The sequence below is a fragment of the Meriones unguiculatus genome, chromosome 17 (assembly GCF_030254825.1).
Source record: "Meriones unguiculatus strain TT.TT164.6M chromosome 17, Bangor_MerUng_6.1, whole genome shotgun sequence".
In the NCBI taxonomy this organism is placed as follows: domain Eukaryota; kingdom Metazoa; phylum Chordata; class Mammalia; order Rodentia; family Muridae; genus Meriones; species Meriones unguiculatus.
Window position 1 is genome coordinate 25,040,127 of NC_083364.1, and position 15,294 is coordinate 25,055,420.

At 46.2% G+C, this 15,294-nt stretch overlaps 1 protein-coding gene across 2 annotated transcripts in view; it reads right to left on the minus strand.

Moving 5' to 3' along the window:
• Positions 1-9,803: 9,803 nt before the first annotated feature.
• Abcc5 (ATP binding cassette subfamily C member 5) overlaps positions 9,804-15,294 on the minus strand; it is a 77,690-nt gene continuing 72,199 nt past the window's right edge. For both annotated transcript variants that reach the window (XM_060370067.1, XM_060370068.1), the window contains exons 29-31: positions 14,783-14,947; positions 13,326-13,478; positions 9,804-11,200 (exon numbers count right to left, since the gene is read on the minus strand). In XM_060370067.1, the coding sequence (XP_060226050.1) occupies positions 11,099-11,200; positions 13,326-13,478; positions 14,783-14,947 (420 nt within the window). In that variant the 3' untranslated portion in view covers positions 9,804-11,098. The remainder of the gene's footprint in view (positions 11,201-13,325; positions 13,479-14,782; positions 14,948-15,294) is intronic.

Below are 15,294 nucleotides of genomic sequence, written 5' to 3' on the forward strand. Positions count from 1 at the left end.
AGGAGTAGGAAGGAGCCAGCCAGGAAAGCCATCCCACTGAACAGAGAGAACATTTCTGCGGTCCTGGGCCTCCTCCTCTTCCCTTTGCTCCCCAGTCACAAATCAGGCCACCTTACTGCTGTTTACTCTGGCTTTTATGCTCTCAGGCTGCAGCAGAGTAAATCCACTCAGTCACACTACTCACACAGGAGCCTTGCCACTCAGCAGGCCTGCAGGGCTTTAGCAGGGGACAAGTTGCAACATCCTGCTACATGAACCCCAGCCTTGCTGCTGGCCCACAGTTCCATCTTGGGGAGGCTCCACTCAGCCTCTGCCCAAGCCGTCTGGTAACTGACTAGGTTAGCCGAAAGGACGGAGGCAGTAACGGTTAATGGCAGCATCTCCTCTGGGGTCAAACTGTTCCATCAGGATGTGACTGAGGCTGGCCTCCGGGCCTGCTCTCCACCCAGGTGCATGGCAACTTCTCCTGAATCTCCAGCCTGCCAGTCTCCACGGGTGCTGCCCTCTGCTCAGCATGGATGGCTTCTTTACCTGTCCTGGATCCCACCTCTGTCGGAAGCCATGTCCAGAGACTTTTGTGTTTGACTGCTTGGGAGTAGACTTCTACGGTTCCCTTGCCTCTGTTTCTCATGTGTGATGGAGATACACACTCACTTTAGCCAACTCCTTTTCAGAACTGTCACATCCGAGCCCAGTAACAGAGCAATGCTACACTCCAACTGGGAAAACTGAGGATAACTTAGTCAAGAGACTATTGGCAAAGAAGTGTGGACAGGGTAGGGTATCCACAGCGGGAGTCCCTGCCGCTCCAGGTTCTGTCTGAGCAGATGGAAGGCCCTGCCACCTCTGTCTGGAGGTAGACAGTGGTGGTGGCTGCGCAAAGATACAGATGCACTTACTGCCACTGACTCGTGTTTAAGCATGCTAAATGTCATGGTATGCATAGTGTGCATCCATTCCTAGCAATATTTTTTATTCTTCTTGAGAATGTCATACAAACATACTTTTAAAAGCATATCTACCCTTACTCGCAACTTCCAACTCCTTCTGTACCCCTAAACACATCCCCCAAAAAAACTTCATGTCCTTTTTAAAAATTTTTTCTTATTAACTTACTATATCCAATTAGTGATGCTCATATGTGCACGGTCGTGGGACAGCCACTGGAGCATAGGTGAGTGGTCCTGCTCCCACAGAAATGTTTGTCCTTCCCCAGCAGCCAGCAGCTGCCACTAATTCTTCAACTAGAGGTGAGGCTTCCTGAGCCTCTACCCTATCCATGCTGGCATGGCTTGATGGTGTGCAGGTAACCACCGCTGTGATGAGTTCATGAGTGCAACAGCTACACATGTCTAGAAGACAGCATCATCCTGGCTCTCCGGCTCTTAAAACCTTTCCATCCTCTCTTCTACAGTGTTCCCCGAGCCCTGAGGAGCGAGGGAAGGGCGGTAACAGATGTCCCATTTAGGGCTGAGCACTCAGCAGTCAGTTGTTCTTAGCACTTGGGTCAGTTGTGAGACTTTGCATTAACTGCTGCCCACTGGGGGACAGGAGAAGCTTCTCTGACTAATGTTTTTGCTTTATTTTGAGAAGGGACCTCAGATAGCCCAGACTGTCCTCAGACTTGATATGTGGGGGAGGATGACCCTCCTCCACCGAGTGCAGGAATTACAAGTGTATGCCACCCTGTCCAGTTTTTACTACTATTTTTGTTTCTTTTTGAAACAAAGTATGTAGCCTAGACTGGCCTCAAACTCTTCAATAGTTGAAGCTGGCCTTGAACTCCTGATCTGCTTGCCTCTACCTCCCAAATTTTGGGATTATACAAAGTGCTACCATAGCAGGCTTTGTACCACAATTTTCAAAAGGTCAGGAGGTCAAACTAGGAGGAAGCTGGAGCCCCTTAGAGGAGTAGACTTATAGACAAACCCATGCAGGTTCCTGTGCCCAAGACATCCCTAGTCTCTCCACCTCTAGGGGTCTGTCTCCAGGTTCTCCATTGGATGTAGAGCAATGTTCAGCTTGCTGGTCTACTGGGAAGTGAGCTGAGCAGAGACAGTGGGTACAAATAGTTAACTGGCTTTCATGGACTAAGCTGCTTTTCTTCTAGGGAGTCCTGCCTCTACTTCCCCAAAAATGTTTCTTGATAGACTACAGGTCTTAGCTGGCTGTGGTGGGCTCACAGTTGGGAGGCTGAGGCAGGCAGATTGTGAATGGAAGGCTAGGCTGAGCTATGCTTGAAAGCCTTTTCAAAAACAAAACAAGGAAGAAACTTCCTCTCTCTGAGGCTTTCCCTCTCCGATTTCATCAGAGTTTACCCACCACTTCCACACAACTGCCTGTTTCCCACAGTACCCCTGGCTTCACTGGGACTGATCTCATGGCTCTGCCATGCCTTCCTTGTCCACCTGATTTTCACAACATGGCCAGCTCAAGGGATGAGACTAGGTTTTCTTTTCTCTGGGTTTCTGGTTCAGAGGTTTCTCAGCTTTGAATTGAGCAACACATTTACTGAGGAAGGACCTGGTAGTCCATGAATCCCTGTCCCTCAGTGCACTGCTCTTCTGCATGAGTTCACGATGATCCTTTCATATAAGAACTTCCTCCTGAGCCAGGCACTGTGGCGCTCACCTTTAATCCCAGAACTTGGGGGGCAGAGGCAGGCAGATCTCTGAGTTGAGACTAGCCAGGTCCAGAGCAAGTTCCAGGACAGCCAGAGCTATACAAAGAAACCCTGTCTTAAGAAAAAATAAAAAATAAACTAATAGAACCTCCCCCTGTCACCACTCCAAAGAGAGTCCCTTGAGACCAAGACTTGTTCTCAACTGTAGTATTTTGTCATGGTCCAGTAAATAGTACCAGCATTCATTTGAACTTTTATGTTGGCAGTTTGGGGTGTCATAAGGGGTGCTGATGGTGGGCATCACAGTTTCATCAGAGGCTTCAGTGTAAACGAGGGTGTCCATTCAACAGCTGAGGTGATGACTGGGGCTCCAGAGAGTGGGGTGAGATAGAAAATGGCTTCGTGTTCCACCTGGCACCATCTATATGGAGCAGGTGTGTTTCTCAGAGCCTTCTCAAATCAGATGTAACCTTTAAAGGCTTTTCTTTAAGATGGAAAAACAGATCACTCTATTGGGAAACATGTCTGCTCAACCTTCCCAAGTGGACTGACCTTTGGCAGGCTTCTTCCCTCCCTTGCCCAAGGGTTACTACATTCTGGCTGCTGGGAAACATGTCTGCCCAACCCTCTCAAGTGTGTTGACCTTTGACAGGCTTCTTCCCACCCTTGCCCAAAGATCACAGTGTTCTGGCTGCTTAGGACAGGACTCGGTTTCTAAAACACAGACACACCCAGAACACTGGGGCACCATATTTTAAAGATGGCAGGTGATAGGGACATGAAAGCCCCAGGAACAAAAGCCTTTATTTCTCAGCCTCAGTGACTGAGCAGTGGTCACAGGTTCTCTTTTAAATGACTCCCCATGTAGCGCACGGCTGACCTTGGTCTAGCTGCCAGCGTGTTGTTCCAGGCCCTTGGTGGACTTCTCAGAGTCGGCTACCACTGCTACCCAGGCCATGGGGCTGTTTCCTTTTTAGAATTCTGGAACAAGAATGGACAAAATACAGACTGTCTCCCATGCCATTACTCTAAAACCTGTAGTAAACCAGCATGCCCTTTCTGAGGCATCCACACAGATTTCTAAAGTACTTCTTGAAGCACTGGGAAAGATGTTTCTCATGGCGAGGTGAAATCACTCGTAAGAGGTGGGAAGGTTGTAATTCAAACCCAGGTCTTCTGTCACCAAGTCAGTGTTCTCTTTTCATGGCTGCCTCCAGCTGGGGCAGGAGAGGCTCTGAACCAACACTGGTAAAGGAAACTCCTGAAGATGTGGAGGACCCCAGAGCTTTCCATGCTTGTGAGTTCTAATCCAGCTACAGAAGATTAGACTCTCCTAGGCTGCTGCCTGCCTCCTGTGGGTAGCTACATCCATAATCCCTCTCCCAGTGCAGGGAAAGTAGATGGTCCTAGGGGTTCTGGGAATGGCCACTCCTTCTTCTCTGCCTACAGACTCAGTCAAGCAAGGGCCCTTTCCATGCTCTAAATAACAGTGGTTATGGTGGATTTCAGCATCAGCCACGGCACTAGCATGCTGCTTCTCTCTAAAGATTGCCTCTCATTATAGAGGCCACTGCAGCCCAGTCCCCCACCAAGAGGGAAGAGGATTGAGAGAGGGGACATAAAGGCAAACAGATAGGCAGAGATCCCTGTGCTGACCTCACACACACAAAGAGGAGGTATTTGTGTTTCATCTGGATAATGTGTGCCAGTGCTTCTCCTGAGCCACGGGAACAAATACAAGTGTGGCCTGATTCCTCTGGCTCCAGTGCGAAGTCTCCAGAATAGAGAAGCCATTTCTGGAGAAGATTTGGAGACCTAAGGATTCTTGACTTAAGAAAGGACCGTATCCAGCTTGTGGACTTCACTGTCAGTTCTTTCTCTCCCTCTTAACACACTCAGAAACACTGGCACTGAGTGTGCAGTTGGGCAGTCTGAGAACATGCCTTAAAGCCTGCCAGACTGCCATGACTTCAGTGCTGAGAACCTACAGGGCATTTCAGTGGAATTTCAAACTCAAGTCTTGAAGAAAGGGGCCAAGACAATGAAAGACTTCTGCATCATACTGAACTCCAAGGTGTATGAGCTCAGGGCTCAAAATAAAATGTCCCATCTGAAAGGTGTGGAGATGAGTCACCAGCATCCTCATCAGCCACAGTCAATCCCTCACAGTACTTCCCGCTGCTAGAGAACCCCAGGGCTTGAGGGCTGGAGAGATGACTCAGCAGTTACAAATACTTTCCCAGCGGGCCAGAGTTCAATTCCCAGCACCCATATGGGGCAGCTTACAACTGCCCTAACTCTGGCTCTGGGGGCTCTGACACCCTCTTCCAGTCTCACTGGGCACCCCCACATATAATCAGAGAGAGAGAGAGAGAGAATTGGCTATACTGTAGGCAGGTTTTTAAAATATTAAATATAGCTAAGATAATCAAAAGGAAAGATCCAAAATCTTACCAAGGACAAGGGAAACAAGCTGAGATAAACGCACAGTGTGCTGCGGAGCTCCTGAACTTGAGAAGCGAGCTTGAGGAGCTTGGGAAGTAGAGACTTTTCCTGGAATCAGACTCTGCAAATGAATAGGACTACCACAAGCTAGATACACCGCAGGTTCCGGGTGGGGGTGGGGAGCTAAGCACTGATGACTTCCTGTAAGGACAACATGGTTTGGGTGAGGTGGTCTCAGGGCAGGATGTGATCATGGCATCCATCTTCCCAAGGTGTTGTTTCCTTCAGGCAAACATGGCTTTGCCGAGCTAAATATGAATGCCACTAAAAAGAGTATACCAGTACACATGGCTTCCCTGTGGGGAAAGATAAGCATAGAGGTGTTTTTACTTCCTGAGCCAAACAATACCTGGCACTTATTGGATGCTCAGTAAATATTTTTCAGGGGCGGGGGAGAAAGAACATAGTAGGAGGCTAGAGTCCAGAATGCAGGAAGCTACCAGGGAAGAGGGTGGCGGAATGAGAGATCAGGCAGATGAGTCTCCTGAGGACTGGAGGGAAGCACAGTGCGATGAGGCTGGGGTGAGGCCCCAACGCACACTGCTTCTCAGCAGTGGTCAGAGTAGCCCCAGGCAGTGGTCTGCTAGATACTGTCAAGGGCATAAAAATGAGCCAGAGCTCTGTCTCCAAACCTTGACACCAATTGTTCCAGGCAAAATCAGTAAATTCACCCCAACTATTATGTATCCACAGGCACTGGACGATACTGGGGCAGTCTTGACTAGGTTATGGGACCCCATTCTCATCTGGGCAGCAGCTAGCTAAGCTCTCCCAAGGTAAATCCAACTGGGGGTGGGGGGAGAAAGTGGTTACCTGAGCCAAGGGTGACACTGTGCCCAGGAGAGAGGAAGATTCTGGGTACAGAGAACATTCCAGGGAAAAAGGATGGGGGACCTGTCCCCCTTTCTCCTTCCTGGAAGGGCACAGTTCTCACCTTAAGTGAGCTCAGCAAGATACAGGCTTTGCAGGCGTATATACTAACTCACATCAGTCATACTTAGAGGAAGATGGAACTGTGGACAACACCTAGTCTAGCACTGGCTCCTGATTACTGAATTACTGGAATTACACTTACCAATTTATGTATGTTGAACCATCTTTGCATCTCTAGAATGAAGCCTAGATGATCATGGTGGATATTTTTGGATGTGTTCTTATATTCAATTTGTAAGTATTTTATTGAGAAAAAATGTTTTTAAAGATTTATTTTTTATGTATATAGGGTTCTGCCTGCATGTACGCCTGCAGGCCAGAAAAGGGTGCCAGACCTCATTATAGATGGCTATGAGCCACACCATGTGTTACTGGGAATTGAAGTCAGGACCTCTGGAAGAGCAGCCAGTGCTCTTAACCTCTGAGCCATCTCTCCAGCCCTTATTGAGAAATTTTGCATCTATGTTCATAAGGAAAATTGTTTTGTATTTTTTCTTTGTTGTATCTTTGTGTGGTATCAGGATGACTGTGGCCTCATAAAACAAATTAGCCAATGCTCCTTCAATTTCTGTTTTGCAGAATATTTTGAGGAATGATGGTGTTAATTATTCTTTCAATGTCTGGTAGAATTGTGTTCAATCTGTCTGGCCCTGGGCTTTTTTTGGTTGAAAGACTTTTATTTACTGCTTCTATTTCACTAGGGGTTATCAGTCTGTTTAAATTGCTTATCTGATATTGATTTAACATTAATAGGTGGGATATATAAAAAAATTATTGTTTCTTTCAAGTTTTCCAATTTTCTGGAATACAGATTTTTAAGGTATGTCCTTATGGTTCTCTTAATTTCCTCATTGTCTGTTACGTCTCCCTTTTCATCTCCAAAATTTTATTAATTTAGATCTTCCCTCTCTTTTAATTTAGGTAAGGGTTTATCAACCTTATTTTCTCAAGGGACCAACTTTCTTCTTTTTTGGTATTGTCTTTGTTTCTGTTTTATAGATTTCAGCCCTGTTTGATTTTTTTCTTGCCACCCACTGCTTTAGGGTGTTATTATTGTTGTTCTAAAGCCTTCAGGTGTGCAATAAGTTGCTGACAGATCTCTCCTTTTTTATAAAAATGTAGGTAGGCACTGAGTGATGTATGAACTTGTCTTTTAGAACTGATTTCATTGAGTCCCATAGGTTTTAGTATGTTGTTTTTTCATTCAATTTTAAACTTTATAACTTCACATTTCTGTCTGTACTAACTTTTCACTCAGTAGAGCACCGTTCTGTTTCCATGAGTGTGTGTGCTTTTTGCTGTTTCTGATACCCAGCTTTAATTGTGGTGCATGGGATGCAGAGTTATTTGAATTTTCTTTTATCTGTTGAGACTTGTTTTGTGTCTGAGTATGCAGTCAATTTGGGGAAAGTTCCATAAACCACTAAGGAGAAGGTATATTCTTTGATGTTTGGGTGAAATGTTCTGTAAGTATCTACTAGGTTTATTTTGTTTGTGTCATCATTTAACTGCAGCATTTCTCTGTTCAGTTTCTTCTGGATGACCTGCCTTTGGTGGAGCAGGATCTGGAAATTGCCCTCTGTCACAGGGTGATTTTTAAAACATAAAATTAGCTGTAGCAGTTTCCTTTTTGGTCTAGGATTATTGCTTGTGTTTTCTTAGGTGTAGTTAATCTTTTCAGATTGAATTTTTCTGTCTAGCATTTTCTGTAGAGCTAGATTGGCAGTTAGATACTGTATAAATTTGTTTTTTTGTTATCATAGAAGGTATTTCTTTGTCCATCTATGTGATTGAAAGCTTCGCCAAGTAGAGTAGTCTGGACTGGCATCTGTACTCTGAGAGTTTGTAGGACATTTGTCCAGGTCTTTCTGGCTTTTAGTCTCCATGGAGAAGTCAGGTGTTGATTTGGCCTTTCACAGCATCCCAATTTCCTGGATTCTTAGGTTCAACTTTTCTTTGATTGCCATATCCACTTCTACCTTGTCTTTAATGCCTGAGATTCTTTCTTCTATATCTTGTATTCTGTTGTCAAGGCTTATCTCTGAGGTTTTTGTTCAACATTCCAAATTTATCATTAAAAGTTTTATCTCAGTTTTTGATTCTCAGTTTAGTGATTCTATTTTTAATTTCATGTCTTGAACTCTTTTCATCATTTCATTCCATTGTTTTCACAAACTTCATATTTATTCATACTCCTTTTAAGGCCCCTGGACATATTCACAATGTCTTTGTCTTCTACTTCAACTCTTGACTGCATTTCTCATGCAGTAGGTTGCTGGGTTCCAGTAGATAAATCATCTTGGGGTTTGTGATTATGTTTTTCTAGGTATCTGGGTTTGGGGTGATAGACTCTAAGCGTTGACATCTGGTCTCATCTTTGTTGTGTGGGCGTTTTCCATTCCTTGGTTTCTGCTGCCCTCTCTGGATCTTAGGAAAGTGTGGTGGCTATGGATTTCTTCTGAGTCCTTGCTAGGTCTGGCCACCTGGGGTCCCAGCAAGAATGTTTCTAGGTACTGGGGGCTGACACCAAAGAATGAGGATGGGCTAGACGGAGGACTGGGAGGGTTCTCAGGAAGGAGAGCTAGGTCCATTGCAAGGTTTGGTGGAGTCCCCAGGGAGGGAGGACAGGTCCCTCCAGATGCTTCGCTAAAGGCTAGGGAAGAGAGTGGGTAATTCACAATGGAGGATAAGAAAGAGAATAAAGGTCCTCTACTCAAGTGTGTAGCCTGGCGTGGCCACTGGGTTCTTGGGTAGGCAGTGGTTCTAGCTTTGGCAGTTGACTCAAAGGGTCCAAAATGGCCTAAAATGTGGGGCTGATAGGATCTACAGTGAGAAGGAAAGCTGGCTGCACCGTGAGGTATGGTGAAGTCCCTGGGGAATGGAGGCAGACAAGGAGGATAAGACCCAGAAGTGGTCTGTCACAGGGCTGGAAATGAGATGGGAATTTGCAATGGAGGACAGGAAGGAGTGTGAAGATGGTCTACCTGATTTCCAGGGCGGTATGGCCAGCGGGGTTCCCAGGAAAAGTGTGCCTCTGACATGGCAACTGGCACAAGGGAAGGGATGTGTGCTCTAAGGTTCAGCAGAATCCCTGTGGGATCTTTTTTATTTTTTTAAAGACAGGGTCTCATTATAGAGCCTTGGCTGTCCTGGAATTCATTATGTAGACCAGGCTGGCCTTGAAGTCACAGAACTCCACCTGTCCCTGCCTCCCAAGTGCTGGGATCAAAGGTGTGAGCCACATCCTGCTAATAGTGATTTATTTTAAAAAGTGATGGGGCTAGATCTAAGATATAATGTCTATTGGTTGGTGGCAGAATCACTATTAAAGAAACAATTTAAACACATTTTCTACCGTATTCAATACAATACAGAAGCCATAGGATACACGTCCTTCTGAAAGGACACTAACTTGTTGGGCTCATCTGAGCGAAGTGGATGAAAAGGCAGTTATATCCTCTCAGTCCTTAATGGCTACTTGATTTAAACATACACATAACTCCCCACCTTGGCTCGCTCACTCTTCACACTCTCTGACCTCTTACGGCAGCGTGGCTGCTTCATTTGGTGATTATTTGGACTGTAGTGACAAAGTCCCATCACACCCAACTGGTGGCCCTTGCAGTCAACCCTTTGCAGATGTAATTTCCTCATCAGAGATTAGGATCCGGGGCTCCGGTTCTAAATAGTCATTCAAAAACATCTCACTCCCTTCCCAGACAACTGTTTTATACAACAAGAGTTTTACAAATCCAAAATAATTTTATTCACTTTTTCAGATTTTTTGCTTTCATAAGGTGTTTAGCAAACATGCTAAGGCGACAGAAAGTCTAGTTGGTCACGACATGCAACGCTGACCACTCGACTGATGATAGTGGCAACCACACCCACCCAAGCTACGGGCCCCAGAGCACAAAGGGGGTCTGCAGAAACACACTGAACCACACAGCAATCAGCAACCTGAGGTAGGTCTCTTTACAGTACAAAAAACTTCTATACCAGTGTGAGACACTGATTAGCAAGAGCTGCTGAGGGGTGCAGGCTTTGCAGAGGAGACTGAAGTGAGGAAGAATGGACCCCACACTCCTGAGCCCTGTCACTGAGCTCTGGAGGTGTGGGGTCAGGCAAACAAAAATGCCACCTACAACAGCAGCAGTGGACCCCAGGGCTGGGAGCCAACTGGCCGAAGAGCTCGGGAGCTCTGTGGTGGCCAGCGTCAGGAACCTGAAGCATGGGACGCCGGGAGCAGACTGGATCTTGCTTAGAAACAACAGCAGAAGGAGGAAGGCAGAAAGAAACTCTCCCCTCTGGAGAACGCTGGGGTTCTCATTCCTGAGAGGGAAAAGGGGCGAGGCTTTGCCCCACTGCTCTGACATAGACAGGAAGTGACACCAGGACAGGAAAGCAGGAGCCCTGAGAATTCACGGTGCTCTGCAAGGCCTCCTGCAGCCCAGCTACAAGGGGTTCCCACTGGGGAGTCCATGGAGCAGGCTACGGAGGGCCCACTGCTGCCACGTGGCTTCCTCTGGACACCTAGAGAGCCCAGCACCGTGAAACGACCAGCTAGAGAGGAAACACTGCCTTTCCTACAGCTAAGAGCAAAATGAGATCTCTAGTGCAGTCAGCTGTACAAAAACGATAGAAATGAATGTGCACTGCTGTTAGCACAGTGCTCGCTTTAATAGAAAATAAACTGCTTACATTTTTACTGTAAATATAGGCTATATACAGAATTATATATAGACATAGCTACACATATAAAGCTTCATTATAGGCCACTGATACATTTATAGTAATGGTTCCCTGAACCTCTTAAGAGTGCAATTAAGAACAAAAACTAAATTTCATTTAAGTGAATAGGGAATAAATACAATAATCAAAATATGACTTTCCCTAAAAGTGAAACACAGCTAATCCTGAACTGTTGTGTAAGAGATAAAACTGGGAAAGGCAAGGTTTCAGCAGGACAGGATGAAGGGCCCAAACCAGGAAGAGAATGGCAACGCTCTGAGGAGGACACTTCACAGATGGGAGGAGTCAGCCCTTGACAGCCACCTTGTTCTCTGCAGCAGCAAACATGGCATAGAACCTGGAACTGTCATTGGACAGAAGGACCGATGGGGTGTCAAACTCCACCACCTGCAAAGAAGGAGACACGTCAGAGTATAATTGCGGGATGGGCTCAGAGGATGCACTGCTCAGCAACAGCGCCCTAGGACGGAACGGAGGACAGCTGAGCTGACCCACAGTATGCAGGGAGGGAGGGAGAGGTTGGAGAGAATGAGTGTATGCTTCACAGACATCCTAGTCCTCTCATCTTGGGAATAAAGAAACTCAATCAGTATGGTTCTATCATATAAACGATGGAGGAACTACAGCTCAGGTTGAGGGCAAGTTGATCTGACTGTAGTCAGAAGAGGAAGAATCAGGGTGCCTAGTTGGCAGAGAGAAAAAGGAAGCAAGGAGTCAACACACCAACTGTCACTCCTGTGCTGGCCTTTGTGCAACAGCAGAGTCCTGCTGCATACGAATGAAGAATCACCTCAGCACTGCCTTCTGCTACAGCAGCCATAACCTGCCTTAGCTTTTCCTGTCTCGTTTGCCTAGATCAGTGGTTCTCAACCTTCCTAACACTGCACCCTTTAACACAGTTCCTCGTGTCCTGGTGACTCCCAGCCTTAAGATGACTCCACTTCTATTTGTAACTGTAATTTTGCTACTGTTAAGAATCGTAATGTGAGTATCTGATATGAGGATATCTGATATGTGACCCCAAAGGGGCTCTAGCCCACAGGCTGCGAATTGCTGACCTAGAACAAATGCCAGTTTCACAGTGATGGCCAGAGAGATGGCAGGGGACCTGTCTCAGTGCTCCCAGCAAAGGGCAGCCTGCTAATGGAGAGGAGCATAAGGAGAAAGTCTATCCTGTAGACATGGTGGTAAGGTGTAACGGTAGTTGCCAGGGATGGTACCTTGTGTGTGGAGAGGAAAGGCAAACACTGGCTGCAGAGCCTGGGATGGCCAAGCTGTAGGCTGGACACAGCCTACTGCCCTTGAGGCTGACAAACACCCTTCCCTGGGTTTGGCTAAGTCTATAAAAAAGCATCTATTTCACCTATGTGTTAATGATGTAAGAAAACTGCTAGGACATGACAGTGATTTACAACGCTTGTCTCATCTCTCAGGCATGCTGCTGGTCGTGGTGGCAATGGTGTGTAGATGACCTGCAATCTTGGTTTTGCCTTTATACTTGTGTGCTCTTTAACAGTAATAACTTGGAAAAAGTAGTAATATTAAGAACGGCACATGGTACCTACCTTTGCTGAATGTCTCTGCTGGGTGCTGTGTTTAACACCCTACGTCTCACCACTCAGCTTGGGCTCAAACCTCAAGACCAAGAGGGACAAAGAATGCTAACTGCTGGGCTGGAGAGATAGCTCAGTGGTTAAGAGCACTGGCTGCTCTATCAGAGGACCTGAGTTCAATTCCCAGTACCCACATGGCAGCTCATAACTGTAACTCCAATTCCAGGGGATCTGATACCCTTAAATGGACACACATGCAGGCAAAACACCAAAGCACATTAAAAAAAAAAAAAAAAAAGAATGCTAACTGCTTTCAGGCAAGGAGACCAAGGCTCAGGAACTTGACCTCCACAGTCACAGGAAGTACATTACTTCATTAACAAGGAAAAAGCAATCAAGGGAAAGGAAGATAGAGTTTCTTTTAATTTTTTTGAGACAGAGCCTCATATATACTGCAGGCTGGACTATATGACTCGGTGCTGTCTACACAGGCGCCGCATAGACAACATGCCTACTTTATGAAGCAAACCAGGCTTGTGATGCTAGGCAAGCTTCTTACTATCTCGCTGCCCAAGGGTTCCTCATAAAGAACTGATCACTCTAGGACCAACATGGTGGCATTTGCCTTGATCCCATCATGCTCCAGGCAAAGGCAGAAGAATCTCTGAGCTTAAAACCAGCCTGATCTCTATGTTCTATTTAAATATCTATACACACAGTAATGGGACTGCATATCAACTGTATGACAGAATATCAGCACTAGAACAAGGACAGTGTCCTGGCTAGTTTTATGTCAACTTGATACGAGCTAAAGTCACATGAGAGGATGGAACCTCAATAGAGAAAATGCCTCCACAAGATGGGGCTGAAGGCAAGCCTGAAGGGCATAGAGATTGATGCCTCTTTTCCTCCCACACAAAGTCCCATGCCACTCAAAACCTCCTACAAGAGGCTAATACCTGTCCCTGAGCCAGCACCATAATCCTATCAGAGCCCAGAACTGTGTGGAGGCGATGGGCAATGGTGAGCATGGTGCAGTCTGCAAACGCTTCCCGGATGGTCTCTTGAATCAGTCCATGTGGCTGGTATCCCTGGGCTGGTGGTCCTGAGTTCTATAAGAAAGCAGGACGAGCAAGCCACTGGGAGCAAGCCAGTAAGCAGCACCTCTCCATGGCCTCTGCCTCAGCTCCTGCCTCCAGGTTCCTGCCCTGCTTGAGCTCCCGTCCTGACTTCCTTCAGGGATGAACAGTGCTATTTAGAAGCGTAAGCCCCTCCCCAACTTGCTTTTGGTCTCAGTGTTCCATCACAGCAATAGTGACCTAAGTCACAGAATATTAATGTTAAAATGATCTCAATGTAAGGAAAAATAATTTACTTTCTTAACTCAGCTTCCAAGATTAGATAAGACCCCCTTATCAATGTCTCAATATGACCTATAAACCAAGAGACAATGTGGTATTGGGAGTCATCAGTCTGAGTTCAGTGCCAACTCCTCTACTTTCTGTGGCCTCAAAAGAGCTAAAACTCCTGTGCCTTGGAATCTTCATCTATATAACACACATGAAGGGAATGCTCTCTGCTCTTTCTCAGCTGTGAGGAATTACTGAATGCTGAAAGCTGAAAAGGAGATATAGCTCACTGAGCACTGACCATCCCACAGCCTAAACACTCAGTAGAAGCAGATATTTTATATGTATCTACTGTATTGTATTTTGTAATATGCATCTATTATATAATATTATATTAGAAGCCCAGTAACCCACTGTACATGGTACATTTCATACACAAAAAGAGGTATTTGTCCATGTAACTCTACTAACAGCTAGCTATTGTGCAAAGAACTGTAACAGTGAGTGCTAATGGGGACCCGAAGGTGAGGAGACTGGGCCCCTTTCTTAGAGAGCTTACAGGGGCCTCTCCAGGGAAGCAGTATATCATACAAAAGAGGTGAAAGGTCTACAATGGATAGATAGGCAAGGCCCCAGGGACCTAAGTCATGTCCTCCTTCAGGGCCAGGCAGGCTTTAAGCTGGCACACGGAATGGTCTGTGTACAGCAAAAGTGAGAAAGCACAGAGGACCGCTAAGGCAATGGCATCTGAGCATGAAGTGAAGAAGGTTGGGATTGGACCAGTGTGGAGAAACTGGGTGAGGAGTTGGGTGCCACTGCATGGTAGGAAAAAGCAAACCCAGGGTGGTCCTGGCCTATGTCACTGCTTACAAGCCATAGAAGTCATGAAAGCATCTCCCAGGGTGTAAGAACCTGTCCAATCAACACGAACCAGGACTAAGTCACTATGGCTGCTTTGTGAATGCCCAGGAACATGAAGGTGGCAGGCAGCCTCTCACCGATGGGAGCCTCTTTTCCTCCCACACAAAGTCCCATGCCACTCAAAACCTCCTACAAGAGGCTAATACCTGTCCCTGAGCCAGCACCATAATCCTATCAGAGCCCAGAACTGTGTGGAGGCGATGGGCAATGGTGAGCATGGTGCAGTCTGCAAACGCTTCCCGGATGGTCTCTTGAATCAGCAAGTCTGTCTCCGTGTCCATAGCAGCTGTGGCTTCATCTAAAATCAGAATCTGCCAGGGAAGGAGAGGGCAAACAGCTCCAATTACTTCCTAAGCATCTTATTAACCTCAGTTTACTGAAATGCTTTTCAGTAGTTAAATCCTATACTGTACTATTTCTTCTTAGTAGGTTCATACATGTATGTGAAAATGCCCTTTGCTTAGAATTCACGTAACTCATGCAGCCGTGACCTAATCAAACATTCCAGCTTTCTCTGTGACCATCATGTGTGGATTAGCTTTTCTGGCCCTCTCCTTTCCTGTTTGTGGAATGAGGGGATCATGAAGAATCCTGCAGGCTTTAATCTGCTGGATCTTGTACTTCTACAGCAACCCCTTAGCCTGAAACAAAGTTGTTC